This window comes from Bos mutus, chromosome 6 (genome assembly GCF_027580195.1).
Source record: "Bos mutus isolate GX-2022 chromosome 6, NWIPB_WYAK_1.1, whole genome shotgun sequence".
Lineage (NCBI taxonomy): Eukaryota > Metazoa > Chordata > Mammalia > Artiodactyla > Bovidae > Bos > Bos mutus.
The window spans coordinates 37,312,439-37,332,135 of NC_091622.1; the positions used below are offsets into that span (position 1 = coordinate 37,312,439).

Sequence of the window (19,697 nt, forward strand, 5' to 3'; positions counted from 1 at the left end):
GGAAATAGAATGTGTGCCATTTTTGCTTATATGTTTTGCTCTATTTTTCAAAAGATTGTGGATACTGTTTGGAGTTTTGTGTAACAGTTGAATGTCATTTTCTGTTGTATAACATATATTAAAACATTTATTCTGAATTATAATTTATCAGGTTACAGAAATTATCTCAGAGATTCGGGCACCCATTGTTACTGTTGCTGTTAATAATGATCCAGCTGATGCAAGAAAGAAAGAGCTTAAGGTAACTCTTCTAAATCAAAGAAATACTTGACTAGAATGTATGTGTGCAAGTCTTTTATTTCTTGTACATTTTCAAAATTTCTCTCACAAAGTTAAATTATAGATTAACTATTAAACTATGAGTATCAAGATGTTATCAGATTATGTGAGTTGAAAGATTTTCCAGTCTGTTTCAGGAAGACTACAACTTTTTCTGTATGTGCCCGACTGATTAAACTTGTAGATGGTTGAGATGTTAATAATGCTGTTTAGTTTGCTACAGATTTTGTATTAATTGTTTTTGTTTGGTGTTTATACAATTTATATCTTTTCTTAGATGGCCGAAATAAAAGTTAAACTTATTGAGGCAAAAGACTCTTTGGAAAATTGCATTACCTTACAGGATTTTCATCGAGCATCAGAATTAAAAGAAGAAATAAAAGCATTAGAGGATGCCAAAATAAACCTTTTGAAAGAGACAGAGCAACATGAAATGAAAGAAGTCCACATAGAGAAGGTATAGATAACTTTTTTACAGTAAATTTCAGCTGCTATTAATTATCATAATTAAACCTTGTTTGCTTAATTTAGCTGCCAGAATATATTCCCTTTGGAAGGATTTTTAACAGTACCATGAAATAATATGAAAATTATATTTTTCTGCCAGTTCCTTTCTGTTTTGGACTTCAAAAAGCTTTAATGAACTTTAATTATTATAGCTAGGACTTTATTTGATTTGCTCCCTTGTCATGCTAATCCCTAGGATCTAAAGTCTTTCTTGCTTGCCAAGGAAAATTGCCTTCCAGTGGTTTCCTTCACTTTCTTTTTTGTTTTAGTTTGTCTTGAATGATTTAGAAAAGGAAAATGCATGTTTCCCTTATTTGTGGAAGACTCATGATCTTTCCACTGCTAGGAGAAGAATGTCTATAGTAACAATACTGTTACACATATTATTTTAATTACTCTTTGGTTTTAGAAAAAGCTAAGTAACTTTGTTATTTTAAATGAGATACTATATAAACTAGGTAACTAATAAAAACCTGCTGTATAGCATGGGCAACTCTTCTCAGTACTCTGTAATGGCCTCTGATTATTCTCATGAAGAGAAAGCTGGATAGAGAAGAGTTCTGTACAGGGGAGTTTTGTGAGTTATGTCATTGAGTTCTGTAGCCATAGACTTCCCTGCTCTAACACCCCACCTTCCCAATGGATATGCCTGAATTTTATTTTCATGGTTAATAGTTATTTCTTTTGTTTGACAAATTCAATGGGCTTTTAAATTTGAGGAGAAAATTTAAAGCAAAAATTGAAAATGGAAACTGAGAAAAGATATAAACTGCAGATCTGAATTAGAGAAATTTTAACTAAGGTGATCTGTCATGATTAATATTATCTGTTTAACTTTACTTGCTTTGACCATTTCTGTGTTCATTTGTCCTATTTAAGGGTTATGAATCTGCTACAGTATAATCACAGTATAGTGTAATAAATGCTATAGCCAGGTAAGGGTAGGAGAGGCATCTAAACCACATAGTGTGGTGTTGACTTCTCCAGAAGAATAAATGTTTAAACTTGAGATTTGAAAAATAATTTTTAAGCTAGTAGTTACAGGATTCTTTTGTATGTGTGTGTTGTGGGGGCGGGGATTTTCCTGAGTGTGAATTCATTTGATTCTCACTATGACCTAGTGGAATTAGTACAATTATCCTCATTTTATAGAAGGCAAGTAACTTGCCTGAGGTTATATAGATAGTAAATGGTGGAGGCAGGATTCAGACCCAGGCATGTGGCTTTCGTTGTGCTTTTACTGAACTCTATCATCTCTCTGCAATGAGTTAGAGGAATGTTATAGGCAGATGGAGTGACATATGTGAAGGCCCAGAAGTTAAAGAGTACCTGTTATGTTAAAAAAACTTAAGGTCCATGTGACTATAGAATTGACGGGAAGAGGTAAGAGATAAACCTGGGGGAAAAATTAAGGGCCAATTCATGTAAGGCCTTGTATAAGCGATCTTTTAAAAATTGTGCCTTACCCAAAGATCATGTTGTTGTTCAACTGCTAAATTGTATCCAACTCTTTGCAACCCCATGGACTGCATGCGGCATGCCAGGCTTCCCTGTCCTTCACTATCTCCTGGAGTTTCCTCAAACTCAGTCCATTGAGTTGGTGATGCCATCCAACCATCTCATCCTCTGTCATCCCCTTCTCTTCCTGCCTTCAATCTTTCCCAGCATGAGTCTTTTCCAGTGAGTCAGCTTTTCACATCAGATGGCCAAATATTGGATCTTTAGCTTCAGCATCAGTCCTTCCAAAGAATATTCAGGGTTGATTTCCTTTATGATTGACTGGTTTGATCTCCTTGCAGTCCAAAGGACTCTCAAGAGTAGTCTCCAGCACCACAGTTTGAAAGCATCAATTCTTCAGTGCTCTGCCTTCTTTATGTTCCAACTCTCACATCCATACATGACTATTGGAAAAACCATAGCTCTGACTAGGTGGACCTTTATTGGCAAAGTGACGTTTGCTTTTTAATACACTGTCTAGGTTGGTCATAGCTTTTCATGAAATTAAAAGAAAGTGTCTTTTAATTTAATTTCATGACTGCAGTCACTATTCGCAGTGATTTTGGAGTCCAAGAAAATAGAAGTCTGTCACTGTTTCCATTTTTCCCTCATCTGTTTGCCATGAAGCAATGAGATGGGATGTCATGATCTTTGTTTTTTGAATATTGAGTTTTAAGCCAGCTTTTTCATTCTCCTCTTTCACCTTCATTAAGAGGCTTTTGAGTTCCTCTTCGCTTTCTGCCATTAGGGTGGTATCATGTGTATATCTGAGGTTGTTGATATTTCTCCTGGCAGTCTTGATTCCAGCTTCTGCTTCATCTGGCCCAGCATTTCAAAATATGTACTCTGCAATAGAAGTTAAATAAGCAGGGTGACAATATACAGCTTTGATGTACTCCTTTCCCAATTTTGAATCAGTTCATTGTTCCATGTCTGGTTGTAACTGTTGCTTCATGACCTTCATACAGGTTTCTCAGGAGGTAGGTAAGGTGGTCTGGTAGTCCCATCTCTAAGAATTTTCCAGACTTTGTTATACTTCACACAGTCAAAGGCTTTAGCGTAGTCAAATAAGCAGAAGTAGATGTTTTTCCGGAATTCTCTTGCTTTTTCTGTGATCCAGTGGATATTGGCCATTTGATCTCTGATTCTTCTGCCTTTTCTACATCCAGCTTGTACATCTGGAAGTTCTTGGTTCATGTACTGTTGAAGGTTATCTTGAAGGATTTTGAACATTACCTTGCTACCTTATGAAATGAGCACAATTGTGTGGTAGTTTGAGCATTCTTTGGCAATGCCCTTTTTTGGGATTGGAATGAAAACTGACCTTTTCTAGTTTTGTGGCCACTGCTGAGTTTTCCAGATTTGCTGACATTGGTGCAGCACTTTAACAGTGTGTCGTCTTTTAGGATTTTAAATAGCTCAGCTGAAATTCCATCACGTCCACTAGCTTTCCTCATAGTAATGCTTCCTAAGGCCCACTTGACTTCACACTCCAGGATGTTTGGCTCTAGGTGAGTGACCACACCACTGTGGTTATCCCAGTCATTAAGACCTTTTTTGTATAGTTCTGTTTATTCTTGCCACCTCTTCTTAATCTCTTCTGCTTCTGTTATGTCTTTGCCATTTCTGTCCTTTATTGTACCCATCCTTACATGAAATGTTCCTGGGTATCTCCAGTTTTCTTGAAGAGATTGCTAGTGTTTTCCGTCCTTTTGTTCTGTTCCTTTGCATTGTTCTCTGAACAAGGTTCTTTTATTTCTCCTTGCTATTCTTTGGAACTCTGCATTCAGTTGGGTATGTCTTTCCCTTTCTTTGCCTTTCACTTCTCTCTTCTTTTCTCAGCTATTTGTAAGGCTGCCTCAGACAACCGTTTTGCCTTGTTGCATTTCTTTTTCTTTGGGATGGTTTTTGTCACTGCCTTCTGTACAGTGTTACAAACCTCCACCTATAGTTCTGTAGACACTCTGTATCAGATCTAATCCCTTGAATCTACTTGTCACTTCCACTGTATAATCATAAGAAATTTGATTTAGGTCATACCTGAATGGCCTAGTGGTTTCCCTTACTTTCTTTAATTTAAGTTTGAATTTTGTAATAAGGATCTCATTATCTGAGCTACAGTCAGCTCCCCCGGTCTTGTTTTTGCTGACTGTGTAGAGCTTCTCCATCTTCAGCTGCAAAGAATATTAATCAATCTGATTTTGGTATCAACCATCTGATGATGTCTATATGTAGAGTTGTCTCTTGTGTTTTTGAAAGAGGGTGTTTGCTATGATAGTGCTTTCTCTTGGAAAAACTCTCTTAGCTGTTTCCCTGCTTCATTTTCTAGTCAAAGACCAAACTTGCCTGTTACTCCAGGTACGTCTTGACTTCCTACTTTTGCATTCCAATCCCCTATGAAGAAAAGGACATCTTTTTTTGAGTTCGTTCTAGAACGTCTTGTAGGTCTTCATAGAACCATTCGACTTCAGCTTCTTCAGAGTTAGTGGTTAGGGCATATAGACTTGGATTACTGTGATTTTGAATGGTTTTCGTTGGAAACAAACCAAGATCATTCTGTCATTTTTGAGATTGCACCCAAGTACTGCGTTTCAGATTCTTTTGTTGACTATGAGGGCTTCTCTGTTTCTTCTAAGGGAGTCTTGTCCACAGTAGTGGATACAATGGTCATCTGAATTAAATTCACCCATTCCTGTCCATTTTAGCTCAGTGATTCTTAAAATGTCGATGTTTACTCTTGGCATCTGTTTGACCACATTGACCTTTTAAAGATCATGGTGTAGAACTAAAAATGAGATTTATGTCTTACGAAGATCACTGTTACTCAGGAAATTCATTTCATGCAGACATACTAGTTTGAAGACTTAGAGTAATGTAGTATTGAGATGATTGTGGTCTGAACATGATGATGGGGGATATGGAAAGAAGTCATGGATTTGAAACATATTTTGAAATTAGTAACAGGGAGAGCAGTGAGTCAGGAGTGTATCCTAGGTCTTTTGGTTTGGATGGCTGGGTAGATGGCAGCAGTTTATGGATGTTGCTCGGGAGGAGGGATGTAGGTAATAATTAGTTCCCTTTTGGCCATTTTGAGTTTAAAAAGCCTGTTGGACGTACAAGAGGAAATGTCTTATGGCAGTTTTCTATATGAAAATGAAACTTTAGAAAATAGTTGAACTAGCTCATAAATGGTAAATCATGTGAATGGTTAAAGTTGTTCAGGGAATGTGTATAGAGACATGTCTTAGACAAAAAAACTCTAAGAAAGTAAATATTTGAGAGGTGGGCAGACTATATTCTTACTAACACAGAATATCTTGTGTTTTGTTTTAGAATGATGCTGAAACCCTACAGAAGTGTCTTATTTTATGCTATGAACTATTGAAGCAGATGTCCACTTCAACAGGTATAGGTGCAACCATGGATGGCATCATTGAATCTTTGGTATGTTGAAAGAAATAATGTAGTGGCTGCTTCATATTGTGAGAATTAAATTAAGATAATGCATGTAAAAGACCTGGTATGTAAGTTATAATTCTTTTAGAAAGTTTGAAAAAATTATACTGGCAAGAGATGCAGAATATCTTCATTTTTTGAATAGTAAGGAATACTGAGATACAATAGTAATATTTAAAGTACCAGAATCTTACCGTGTAGAAAGACTGAGAAAGTTACATTGTAAGCCTTGTGAAAGGAATTTGTTTATTACTGCATATTTAAGAGACTTCTTACTAAAGAAACCCTTCATAGGTAATCTCCATTTTACTCAGGAGAGGGATATAAATTCTGCAAGCCTTAGAACAACATTGTCTGATAGAAATATAATGCAAACCACCTGTTAACTTTAAATTTTCTAGTAGCTGCATTTAAAAATTAAAAAGAAACGTGAAATTAATTTTAATATATTTAACTCAATATACCCCAAATATTATAATTTCATCAGTTAGTCGATATAAAAATTATGTTCTTTTCTTCATACTAAGTCTTAAAGCACATCTCAATCTGGACAAATCAAATTTCAAATATTCAGTAGCCACGTGGTTAATGGTGATGGTATTAGACATGCAGCTTTAGAGTATTTTTTTAATATTGCTGCTTATCCATAGCAAATTTTAAATGTATCCAAGCTCTTCCAGGATTTTCCCCAAGGTTTTTTCACTTGGGATTAGTGAAAAACAGCCAACAATTGTGATCTAAAATCTAGTTCCTTGGATTGTCATGAGTTTGTCAATATAGTAAAGAGATCTGATTATTATTTACAACAGTCCAGAGTTGATTAAAACTAGATCTATTAAATCTCCAGAATTTAGTTTTAATTTTAAGGAAGAAGATGTCTCTAGTGAAAAGTGATATTTTAAAATTCTGCTGTGTGCTTTATGTTTGGTTCTGTTGCAGGAGAATGATAAATTATGGTATAATTAACTACACAATTGAAACAATAGTTACAAAGACATATATATGTGTGGGAAAACACATACAATATTGAGAAAATAAAGAATACAAAATTGAATGGTCATAATGATTTTAAATATATAAAAGTAATCTGTCTAAAGATTGGAAGAGTAAGGTATTTAGATATAGGAGTAATAATATTTTAATGGAATTACTGTGCTTTAAAAATGAAAGTGAGTGAATATTAATTTTATAATAAATATAAATAATATTGTTTATTATAGTGTATTATGTACTATACATTCAGTATTGGGGATAGAGTATACATGATTTACAAAACACATGTAGACTGCCCTTGGTAGATCTTTTGGTCAAGTGAGAGGGGACATGAATCAAATAAACAAGTGAAAGCTTATGCCATTGATAATTGCTATGAAGAAAAGCTTTATGGTCATATGTTAACTTAAGATAATGAGTTTCATCTGTTCATGGAGGGTGACCTTGAGGTGATATTTGAGTGGGCACATTAAGTATGTGAAAAAGGAAGGGAAGAATGGTAGATTTACTCTTGTGAATACTGTAGCCACCAGCAACATGTGGATATTAAAAACCTGTGACTGTTAAAAACTATTCTAAATATATATATATTTATAAATGTAAAAATACATTGGGTTTCAAAGACTTAGTACAAGCAACATAAGTTATCTCACTTTTATAAAATATTTTTGAAACCACAGCTAAAAATATTATCTTGATTTTAAAATATTGGTTACATGTGTTGATAATAGTTTATTTATTTTGGAATAAAATGTAATGTGGCTATTAGAAAATTTAAAATGACATATGTAACTTGCATTATGTCCCTAGTGGATAGCACCAATTGGGAGACATTGAAATCAGATCAATTGAATAAACAAGAGCAAGGGATAGTGTGTTATGAGATGATACTGGGAAAGACTACACAATATGGACTACACAAAGAGACACAATATGTCTCTTTGAGCACTAGGAAGCCATTGAATCAGTTTTGTCAGGTGGAGGGAATATAAGGACTATATTTTGCTCTGACTGTATTCTTATGTTTTAGCAATTTACTATTTACTTTTTTGAGTTAATAGACTATATATGGAAATGTAGATCTATGAGGAAAAAGTAGATGTATGAGGTCTTACAGAAATTTTCATTTTGACCACCTTTTTAATATACTGTTTTAAATTTTTTCCTCTAGTCAAAATTATTTTAATTTCTAATTCATTTTAGATTCTTCCTGGAATAATAAATGTTCATCCTGTAGTAAGAAATTTGGCTGTACTGTGTTTGGGATGCTGTGGACTGCAGAATCAGGATTTTGCAAGTAAACACTTTGTATTACTCTTGCAGGTAAGATTTATCACGTGATTAAAATCTTGATTATACTTACTGAAATAAATACTCAATATGTCTGAATGTGCTAGTATTATAAGTTTAATCTATTCCAGGGCTTATTGATGTTGATGATGATGGATGACTTTTAGGAACTCAGTTTTTAATCTTTTGATTTTTCTGTTATTAAAAATCTTTTGTAGAGGATGAAATGTCAATTATTTAAGGTTATTTTAAAATTAATCATACAGCAAATTATATTGAGTGCATATAATATGCCCTGCATTATTCTAACTTAGGAAAAAATAAAATAGGTAATGAAAAACACAAGATAAAAGTTTCAGAGGAAATACACAGTGGAAAATAAACAGTAAATAGTATGTCAGATGGAAAAAAAGCAGAGGAAGGAAATCAAGACTGGGAATAGGGAGTGGGAGTAGTTTGATCCAGAAAGACATCACTAATAAGTCGAAATTTGGGCCATTACCAGAGAGGAGTGAGAATGAACTGTGTAGATCTGGGTTAAGAAGTTTCCAAAGAGAGGGAAGAGCAGTGCGGGGGCCCTGCAGTACGACTTTGCTTTACATGTTCAAGGACCAGGACCTCATATGGCTAGGGCAGACTGAGCAAAGGGAAGAATAGTAGAAGAAAGAGTTTGTAGGTAGCTGACATCCATGTCTTTAGGGATGTCTAGCAATGGCACCCCACTCCAGTACCCTTGCCTGGAAAATCCCATGGACGGAGGAGCCTGGTAGGCTGCAGTCCATGGGGTCGCTAGGAGTCGGACACGACTGAGCGACTTCCCTTTCACTTTTCACTTTCCTGCATTGGAGAGGGAAATGGCAACCCACTCCAGTGTTCTTGCCTGGAGAATCCCAGGGACGGGGGAGCCTGGTGGGCTGCCATCTATGGGTCGCACAGAGTCGGACACGACTGACGTGACTTAGCAGCAGGAGCAGCAGTCTGTAAAAATGTAGCTTCACAGTGAATGAGATGGGAAGGAATTAGAAGATTTTGAGTAGAGGATTTTTATGCTCTGACTGGGTGTAGTGATAGTTAGACCATGGATTGGCAAACCTTTTCTATAAAGGTCTAGAGAGTAAATATTGTAGACTTGTAAATATTGTAGACTTTGCAGGGCGTATGGTCTGTCTGAACTCTTGCCCTGCTGTGGTGGTTGAAAACATCCACAGGTGAGATATATTATTAGGTGTAGTTGTAGATCAATAAAACTTACATTTATAGAATCCAAAATTTAAATTTCATATAATTTTAGCACATAATGAGATACTAGTTTTTAACCATTTAAAAATGTACGGTTTTATTCTTAACTTAGACTCTGTTTAAAAACAGGCAGCAAACTGGATTTGGTCCATGAGTCATAGTTTGCAGATCCCTAGTAGTAATTACAGGGATACAAGTATGGAAGCAGGGGTACTCATAAGGTATTGTAATAATCTAGGAAAGAGATATTGATGACCTGGACCAGTGTTATGATTTTTGGGGTCATGGGAAGTGATGGTAGTTTGAGTTTGAAGGACAATGTCTGTAGAATTTGCTGATGAATCTGATGTGGCATGTGAGAAAAAGAAGTGGAAGGAAACAGGAATTTGGCCAGAATAGGTGGAGAGATGGAGTTACCCTTTCCTGTGATAAGGAAAACAGAATAACAGATTTTATGGCAGGTAAATGAGATAAGGAGTTCAATTTTAGACATGGTAAGTTTGAAATTGGAGGTACAGTTCGCTTTAGTTCAGTCGCTCAGTTGTGTCCGACTCTTTGCGACCCCATGAATCACAGCACTCCAGACCTTCCTGTCCATCACATACAAGTGGGTGTATATTGGATAGACATTTGTATGTGGGTTTGGAGCTAGAAGACAGGCCCAGACTGAGCACATGGATCTGGGAGTCTTTATTCTATAATAACTTTATTCTTTATTCTTTATTCTCTGATGCCTAGAGTTTGGATGTTACCTGACAAATGCATGTAGTTTGAGAAGAGATTTCAACTTTATAGTTCTCTAGGGCTCAGACAACATTTAAGGTAAGGGAGATGAGGAGCTAGTTAAGACCAAGGTGAAGTAGATAGTTAGGGAAAAGTGTGATGTCCTAGAAAGCAAGTGAAGATGATATTTTAATGAGGCCAAGATGACCCAACTGTCTAATGCTTGTGACAGGTTGGTACGACTTCATGGTTGAGCATTTTTGGCAAGTAAGGCAGTGTTTGGTGACTTTCATGAAAGTAGTTTATGTGAAGGTCAAAGTCTATTGGAGTGATCCAAAGAGAGAATTATTGAGTGGAGGGTTTTTGTCTCCAATCCTTCTCAGAAGGATTGGAGATAGCCAGTGTAGACTATTCTTTCAAGATTTTACTTTGTTAGGAGTAACAGAGAAATGGAGGGGTAACAAGAGAGGATATGGGGTAAAAAATGTTTTTTTGGTTTGAATTTTTTTTAAGATGGAGAAAATTAAAGCCTGTTTTGTACCCTAATGAGAATGACCCATGTGAAATGAAAACAGTGAAAATATAGGGAAGAGAGGGTGCTCAGCTGCTTGAGTGCTATTGAGTAGACAAGAGGGGATTAAGTCTAGTGTATCAGTGGAATGCATTTGACTTTTTAGCTCCTTTGGACATCTGTTTTTAACATTTGGGCCTAGCTTTACTTGGAAAATATACTTCCCTCCATCTCTTGTCAAATGTAGTGGGATAAAAAAGCTGCAAGGAAATTTTGATCTTGGGGGAAATTCAACTATTGATTGGGTTGAGTCTTAAATAAAATAATCTTCCTAAAACTGATAATCCTTGTTGTCACATGTTATTTTCAAGTTAACACGAAAAGTGCTCCCATTTACCTGTTGGCAAGCAATATGTACAAAAATACCTTGCAGCTTTTTTATTCCACTACATTTGACAACACCAAGTGCTACATGAATCACACTGTCCTTTTGTGACAATGTGGGGAGATGGAGGGAAGTGTATTTTCCAAGTAAAGCTAGGCCCAAATGAAACTTCCTTTAATGTTGCATATGATATTGCCAAGAAAAAGAAAGCATATACAGTTAGGGAGGACGTGGGTAAGTCGTGTGTTCTGGAAATGGTCAAACTGTTTGTGACTTGTATCAAAGGAAAAAAATTTGAAACCATACTTTTTTTTAAAAGATAGTTCTCAGGAATTTCAGTGTTTGGTTATATTTTCCTTTTTTGGAATACTTTGGATCTAATCAGTTCATTTAATGTGCAAGGATTAAATTCCTAATGTTGCTTTGTTTATATTTATCATCCCATGCTCGTTATCAGAGTAAAATTTCTATTATGTGAGATTCTTTTGGAAACTTGGAATGTCATGTATTATCTTTAAAATGGTGTACAGTTTTTTTCAAACTGGGAGAAAGATTTTGTACTTTGTCCAGATGAATCATTTATAGCACTTAGCCATATATCTGGTTTTGCTCCAAGATGTAAAATAAATCTCCCATTACTATTTAAATCAGCAGGTATTGACATCAGTGATTCTACTAGTAATTCTAAAAGGAGTCCCATCTACTATTGTGAATTTTATTGGCTTTATAAATGCCCAGGAAATAAAATCCTACATTTTCAAAGAGATTTTGTTGAGAAATTAAATGAGTAAGTTCTCAACTTCAATTTCCTGGCTTTGTAAAGGAAGGGTAGTTAAGTGTAGATTGACCCCTGCTAAGTGTTGATTGAAGCTGCTAAGTCGCTTCAGTCGTGTCTGACTCTGTGTGACCCCATAGACGGCAGCCCACCAGGCTCCCCGACCCCTGGGATTTTCCAGGCAAGAACACTGGAGTGGGTTGCCATTTCCTTCTCCAATGCAGGAAAGTGAAAAGTGAAAGTGAAGTTGCTCAGTCATGTCCGATTCTTCATGACACCGTGGACTGCAGCCTACCAGGCTCCTCTGCCCATGGGATTTTCCAGAGTACTGGAGTGGGGTGCCATTGCCTTCTCCAAGATTGACCCCTAGTCATTACTTTTTTTTTTAAGTGGAAGAAAAATCTTATTTGATAGTGAATGGTTCATTTATGTCTAGCTTACTAAGTACCATGCTTTCTGACTCTAAAAATGAGGTAAAACATTCATCAAGATGCCCTATATACCATTATGAGTACTTCTGAAAATTTACAAGTTGTTTTCAAATTGGAATGCTGATAGAGATTAAAGTTAGACAATTATATAAAATTTCTAGTACTGCAGCAAAAAAAAAATAGCCTAGAACTCTTTCCAAAGGTATAGTCATGCACTTGACTTTTAAATTTGAAATGTGAATTTTGATCTTTTTAATTTTTGTTGATATAACATCAATAATATGGAGAAGGAAATGGCAACCCAGCTCTAGTATTCTTGCCTGGAGAATACCATGGACAGAGGACCCTAAGGGGCTACAGTCCATGGGGTCACAAGGAGTAGGGCACAATTGAGTGACTAACAGTGTGACAACAACATGAATAATAAGTGTTTTGGTCATTTTAGAAGAAATGTAATATGAATTTAATGCTTAAGAGTGTCCTGGAGCACTAGGAAGTTATTTAATACTAAACTTAGCCCCCATTTGACAGAGCTATAGGAGCGCTGTTTACTCCTGTATAATTTTCTGTAGTGAAAAGAATTGCCAAAATCAAGTTCCTGTGAAAAATAAATGAATGTTCCCTATCCAAGACCATTTCATAATTTTACCTTAATATCAAATCAAAATAGTTAATAGTAGCCTTGTCGTGGAATTAAAATTGACCTTTTTTTTTTAACTTTTAACTTTGATCTCTGAACTTTTTTCAGGGACTGGCTATTAATGTTTGTCTGAAAAATAACAGTATAATTTTTTGTACATTAAAAATGTGAGTGATATCAGATACAAATGCAGTAAAATATATTGTATATGAAATTTTGCCTATGTTTTGAATGTTATTCTGGGGTGGACTTTTATTAGATCTTCAAAGGGATTTGCGATCAAAAGAATTTAACCACAGCAGATTCAGTTGTTTATAAAGGTATTTTCAGAGCTATCATTGGAAGATTTTAGATTAAGGGAAAAGAGCTGTATTTTGGTAAAGTAAGAAATCTTTTTTTTTTTTTAAATCAAGTTTGACTAGCAGAAACTGATTTAAGAAATATATCCACACTTGTTAGAAAGGCAGAAGAGGGAAATTACTTAATTTTAAACTCTTTCTTTAAAAAATATCCAATTTTGAGAGCTATTGCTAGCCAGTAAAGGACTGAAAAGGGCAAGGAAAGCCAAGATGCTGTTGAGAGAGTAGTGTGTTTAAAATTTGTAGAGAATGGTCATGACAGTACATTTTTAGAAATAAGCATTTGGATTTGGCAAATTTGCAAGTCTTGCCATAAGAAAATGTAATAGATTTATCTTGAAATCAAGTTTTGTAATTTTGAGCCATTTTTCTCCATTCATTTGACAAACCTGCTGGTGATTTTTTTCTTTTTCATTCTATGGGCTAAGCTGTATAGCTTATCAATCAATCAAGCATATCAATGACCAAAATTTAAGTACATTAGAGAACATACTAATAGTAAATTTCTTCATAGTAGAAACATTCAACTCTTTTTTTTATGGCTTTTTTTAAATTTAGTTTATAGGAATTCAGTTTTCTTAACTTAGGGTACTCATACAAACTGCTGGGTTTTGTGATTTATTTCCTTTTATAAAGGAGTCCAATTCAATGAAAACTGAATTGATGATTAATGAAATATGAATTTATTGCACTAATAAGAAAAAAATTTGTCTTTAATGAAGCTTGATAGCTTAGAGGAATACTGATATTCTAGTAAATGCTTTTCATTAGTTAGGATGTAATATTTTTGTCTTTATAGATGGCCCTAAACAATTGCAATATAATAGAACAGTTTTTCTAGATCTTGAAAATAATAAAATCATAGTTGAACATATACTCATTGAACATATACTCATACACATTTTTATATATAAAAGGAACAAATAATATAGTTCTGACTCCAGTCAGGAAATTTTTACTGACTGATGAACTTTTTCTGAAAGAAATGTAACTCTTTAAGTGTCATGGTATAAATAACAATAACTTTAGAATAAATTTTAATTAAGTTTTTAAAAATATTATATGTAGACTTGACACTGTTGTTGAAATTAGAGTAAGATATATGTTAATTTTATGTTGTGTAAACAGAATGAAAGTGTACCTAATTTACTTTTGGTGGGGGATGTTGTTTCAATTTAGGTTTTGCAAATTGATGATGTGACAATAAAAATAAGTGCTTTAAAGGCAATCTTTGACCAACTGATGACATTTGGATTTGAACCATTTAAAACTAAAAAAATCAAAGCTACTCAAAAGGAAGGTGCAGAAATAAACTCCAGTGAAGAGCAAGAGTCAAAAGAATCCGAAGAAGAGACAGCTATAGCCAAGAATGTTCTGAAACTACTTTCCGATTTCTTAGATAGCGAGGTAAGAAATAATCATGGCCCTATTAGTGTGCAAGGTCATTTTTAGCATATATATGTTTATGCTCTTTTTAGTTTTTTAAGCTGAAGTTTAAACTTGGCCAGCATTTAAAAAATTTTTGCCTTTTGAATATCATAATTAAATTCTTTCACTTGTAATATACCTAATTTCCCACTATCAAATTACATGTTTAGAGAATTGAAGTGTAAACAAAAATGAAATGACTATTGGGAGGTTGTTGTTTTTCATCTTTTTTCTCTGTCTTATGATCTATGACTTACAACTTTCTTCCCCAGGAGTTTTTTTTTTTTCCTATTTTGGCATGGGGATTTTAGTTCTTGACCAGGGATTGAACTCCACCCCCTGCATTGAAAGCACAGAGTCTTAACCACTGGACTGCCAGGGAAGTCCTCCCAAAGAGTCTTAAGAAATAATTTAAAATAATCTTATATTGAATGGGTACAAGTTCTAAGATACGGTATGGGCTTAGATCTCTTTCCTTAAGGTACTCATTAACTACATTTTTAAAGCATCTATAAACATTTAAATTATAAATTTTTTAATTTTTATTGAGATGAAATTGACATAACATAGAGTAACAATTTTAGAGTGAACAATTCACTGACATTTAGTGTAGTGCAACCACTGCCTCTACTTTTTAAAACATTTTTATATCCCAAAGGATTAAGTAGTTGCTCCCAGTGTCTCCTCCTACCAGCCTGCAACAACCATCAATTTGCATTTTGTCTCTATGGATATAACTCTTCTGGGTATTTCCTATAAATGGAATCATAAAATATGTGACTTCCTGTCTGCTTTCTTTAACTTAGCTTTTTTTCAAGATTTATCTGTGTTATGACTTGTGTCACAAGCCTTCTTATGGCAGAATAATATTCTCTTCTATGTATATACCACAGTTTGTTTAGCCATTCATCCACTGAAGGATATTTGGACTGTTTCCACCTTTGGGTGTTGTGAATAGTACTGCTATGAAGATATGTATGGCTGAGTAGCTATTTTTAATTCTTTTGAGTATATTTCTAGAAGTAGGGTTACCAGGTCATATATTAATTCTTCTTTGCTGTTTTAGGATTTTGCTTCTGCTCCTCATCCCAACTAATTGCTTAATATATCCTCAACCTTTCTTTCTCTTTAAAGTTAGAACATTTAAGTTCTCTCAGCAAATTTTAGTAATACTATAGTGTTATCATTTGCCACCATATTTTACATTTGGTCTCGAGAACTTATTCATCTTTTTTTTAAAGGTATAATAGAACTTCTTGTAGCTGAAAATACACCCTTTTACCAACCTCTCTATATTTGCCCCCACCCACCAATCTGTGGTAACTATTATTCATTCTACTATTTCTCTGAGTTTAACTTTTTGAAAGATTTCTACATAAAAGTGATACCAAAAAAGTATTTGTCGGGCTGTTTCACTTAGTATATTGTCCTCGGGGTCTAGTCCTCTTGTTGCAAATGGCAGGATTTCCTTCCTTTTTTATGGCTGAATAATATCTCACATCTTCTCTGTTCATTCACTAATGGACACACAGGTTGTTTCCATATCTTAGCTCTTGTAAATAATGCTACAGTGAACATGGGAGTGCAGGTATGTCTTCAAGATTCTCTTTTCATTTCCTTTCGATGTATACCTAAAAATGGGACTGCTGAATCATATAGTATTTGTGTTTTTACTGTTTTGAAGAATTTCATTCTACTTTGCATAATGACTACACCAGTTTACATTCCCACCAAGACTGCACTTTGGTTCTTTTTTCTTCACATCTTTGCCAAATGTCTTTTTGATAAAACCATTTTAACAGTGTGAGGTGATATCTCATTGTGGTGTGTGTTTTTTTCCCTTAAATTCTTTTTAGGTTTTTGCATTTTGGTTTTTATTCATTTTTGAGTTAATCTTTTGAATATGGTGCAAGGTATGATCAGTTGTCCTGTGGCCACTGCTGAATTTTCCAAATTTGCTGGCATATTGAGTGTAGCACTTTCACAGCATCATCTTTCAGGATTTGAAATAGCTCAACTGGAATTCCATCACCTCCACTAGCTTTGTTCGTAGTGATGCTTTCTAAGGCCCACTTGACTTCACATTCGAGGATGTCTGGCTCTAGGTCAGTGATCACACCATCGTGATTATCTGGGTCGTGAAGATCTTTTTTGTACAGTGTTGTGTATTCTTGCCGCCTCTTCTTAATATCTTCTGCTTCTGTTAGGTCCATACCATTTCTGTCCTTTATCGAGCCCATCTTTGCATGAAATATTCCTTTGGTATCTCTTATTTTCTTGAAGAGATCTCTAGTCTTTCCCATTCTGTTGTTTTCCTCTATTTCTTTGCATTGATCGCTGAGGAAGGCTTTCTTATCTCTTCTTGCTATTCTTTGGAACTCTGCATTCAGATGCTTATATCTTTCCTTTTCTCCTTTGCTTTTCGCTTCTCTTCTTTTCATAACTATTTGTAAGGCCTTCCCAGACAGCCATCACCTGACCTGCCTCTTGAGAAATCTGTATGCAGGTCAGGAAGCAACAGTTAGAACTGGACATGGAACAACAGACTGGTTCCAAATAGGAAAAGGAGTACATCAAGGCTGTATATTGTCACCCTGCTTATTTAACTTATATGCAGAGTACATCATGAGAAATGTTGGACTGGAAGAAGCACAAGCTGGAATCAAGATTGCCGGGAGAAATATCAATAACCTCATATATGCAGAGGACACCACCCTTATGGCAGAAAGTGAAAAGGAACTAAAAAGCCTCTTGATGAAAGTGAAAGTGGAGAGTGAAAAAGTTGGCTTAAAGCTCAACATTCAGAAAACAAAGATCATGGCATCCAGTCCCACCACTTCATGGTAAATAGATAAGGAAACAGTGGAAACAGTGTCAGACTTTATTTTTTTGGGCTCCAAAATCACTGCAGATGGTGACTGCAGCCATGAAATTAAAAGATGATTACTCCTTGGAAGGAAAGTTATGACCAACCTAGACAGCATATTCAAAAGCAGAGACATTACTTTGTCAACAAAGGTCCGTCTAGTCAAGGCTATGGTTTTTCCTGTGGTCATGTATGGATGTGAGAGTTGGACTGTGAAGAAGGCTGAGCACCGAAGAATTGATGCTTTTGAACTGTGGTGTTGGAGAAGACTCTTGAGAGTCCCTTGGACTGCAAGGAGATGCAACCAGTCCATTCTGAAGGAGATCAGGCCTGGGATTTCTTTGGAAGGAATGCTAAAGCTGAAACTCCAGTACTTTGGCCACCTCATGTGAAGAGTTGACTCATTAGAAAAGACTCTGATGCTGGGAGGGATTGGGGGCAGGAGGAGAAGGGGACGACAGAGGATGAGATGGCTGGATGGCATCACTGACTTGATGGACGTGAGTCTGAGTGAACTCCGGGAGTTGGTGATGGACAGGGAGGCCTGGTGTGCTGCGATTCATGGGGTCGCAAAGAGTCGGACACGACTGAGCGACTGAACTGAACTGATGATCAGTTGTTGTTGCTGGTTTTTTTTTTTTTTTTTGCATGAAAGTATTCAGGTTTCTTCTAGCACCATACAGCATGTGGGATCTTAGTTCCCCTGACCAGGGATCAAATCCATGCCCCTGCGTTGGAAGGTGGAGTCTTAACCACTGGATCACCAGGGAAGTCCCTCATTTTACTTTTGTTTTGTGTTTTCCTGGTGAGTAGTGATATTGAGCACCTTTTCATGTGCCTGTCAGCCATTTTTATATCTTTTTTCACAAAAAATGTTTATCAGTACCTCTGCTCATTTTTTTAAAAATTTATTTTTAATTGAAGGATAATTGCTTTACAGTATTGCATTGGTTTCTGCCAAACATGGACATGAATCTGCCAGATATACCCATGTCCCATCCCACTTGAATTTCCCTCCCACCTCTCTCCCTGTCCCACCCCTCTAGATTGTTGCTGAACCCTGATTTGAGTTCCCTGAGTCATACAGCAAATGCCCATTGACTATCTATTTTACATATGATAATGTATGTTTCCATGTTACTCTCACCATACCTCCTACCCTCCCCTTCTCCCCACCTAGCCGTGTCCATAAGTCTGTTCTTAATGTCTCTGTCTCCACTGCTGCTCTGCAAATAGGTTCATCAATGCCATCTTTCTAGATTCCATATATATGCATTAGTATATGATGATTGTTTTTCTCTTTTTGACTTACTTCACTCTGTATAATAGGCTGTAGCTTCATCCACCTCATTAGGACTGACTCAAGAATGTTCCTTTTTATGGCTGAGTAGTATTCCATTATATTTTTATATATATATAGATAGATAGAGAGCACGCATGCGTGTGCGTGTGAGAGCACAGATTCTTTATCCATTCATCTGTCGATGGATATCTAGGTTTCTTCCATGTCCTAGCTATTGTAAATAAAGCTGCAGTAAACTTTGGGTTACATGTGTATTTTTCACTTCTGGTTTCCTCAGGGTTCTGCCTAGTAGTGGGATTGCTGAGTTATATGGTGATTTTATTCCTAGTGTTTTAAGGAGTCTCCATAATTTTCTCCATAGTGACTGTATGAATTGATATTCCCACCAACAGTGCAAGGGGGTTCCCTTTTCTCCACACCCTCTCTAGCATTTATTGTTTGTAGATTTTTTGATGATGTCCATTCTGACCACTATGAGGTAATATCTCATTGTAGTTCTGATTCGCATTTCTCTAATAACGAATGATGTTAAACATCTTTTCATGTATTTGTTAGACCTCTGCATATCTTCTTTGGAGAAATGTCTGTTTAGGTCTTTTGCCCATTTTTTGATTGATTGTTTTGGTTATTGATTTGTATGAGCTGCTTGTATATTTCTGAGATTAATCCTTTGTCAGTTCTTTGATTTACTGTTGTTTATTCCCATTCGCGGGTTGTCTTTTCACTTTGTTTATGTTTATAGTTTCCTTTGCTGTGCAAAAGTTTTTAAATTTAATTAGGTCCTATGTGTTTATTTTTTTTAATTTCCATTACTCTAGTTGGTGGGTCATAGAGGATCTTGCTGTGATTTATGTCATAGAGTGTTCTGCCTGAGTTTTCCTTTAGGAGTTTTATAGTTTGTGGTCTTACATTTAGGTCTTTAATCCATTTTGAGTCTTATCTTTGTGTATGGTCTTAGGAACTGTTCTAATTTCATTTTTTTAAAAGTAGTTGTCCAGTTTTCCCAGCATCACTT

At 35.6% G+C, this 19,697-nt stretch overlaps 1 protein-coding gene across 3 annotated transcripts in view; it reads left to right on the forward strand.

Moving 5' to 3' along the window:
* The window catches only part of NCAPG (non-SMC condensin I complex subunit G), a 48,648-nt gene that overhangs the window by 13,692 nt on the left and 15,259 nt on the right, over positions 1 to 19,697 (forward strand). For all 3 annotated transcript variants that reach the window (XM_070372184.1, XM_070372182.1, XM_070372183.1), the window contains 5 exons: positions 152 to 241; positions 557 to 736; positions 5,617 to 5,727; positions 7,936 to 8,055; positions 14,265 to 14,492. In XM_070372184.1, the coding sequence (XP_070228285.1) occupies positions 152 to 241; positions 557 to 736; positions 5,617 to 5,727; positions 7,936 to 8,055; positions 14,265 to 14,492 (729 nt within the window). The remainder of the gene's footprint in view (positions 1 to 151; positions 242 to 556; positions 737 to 5,616; positions 5,728 to 7,935; positions 8,056 to 14,264; positions 14,493 to 19,697) is intronic.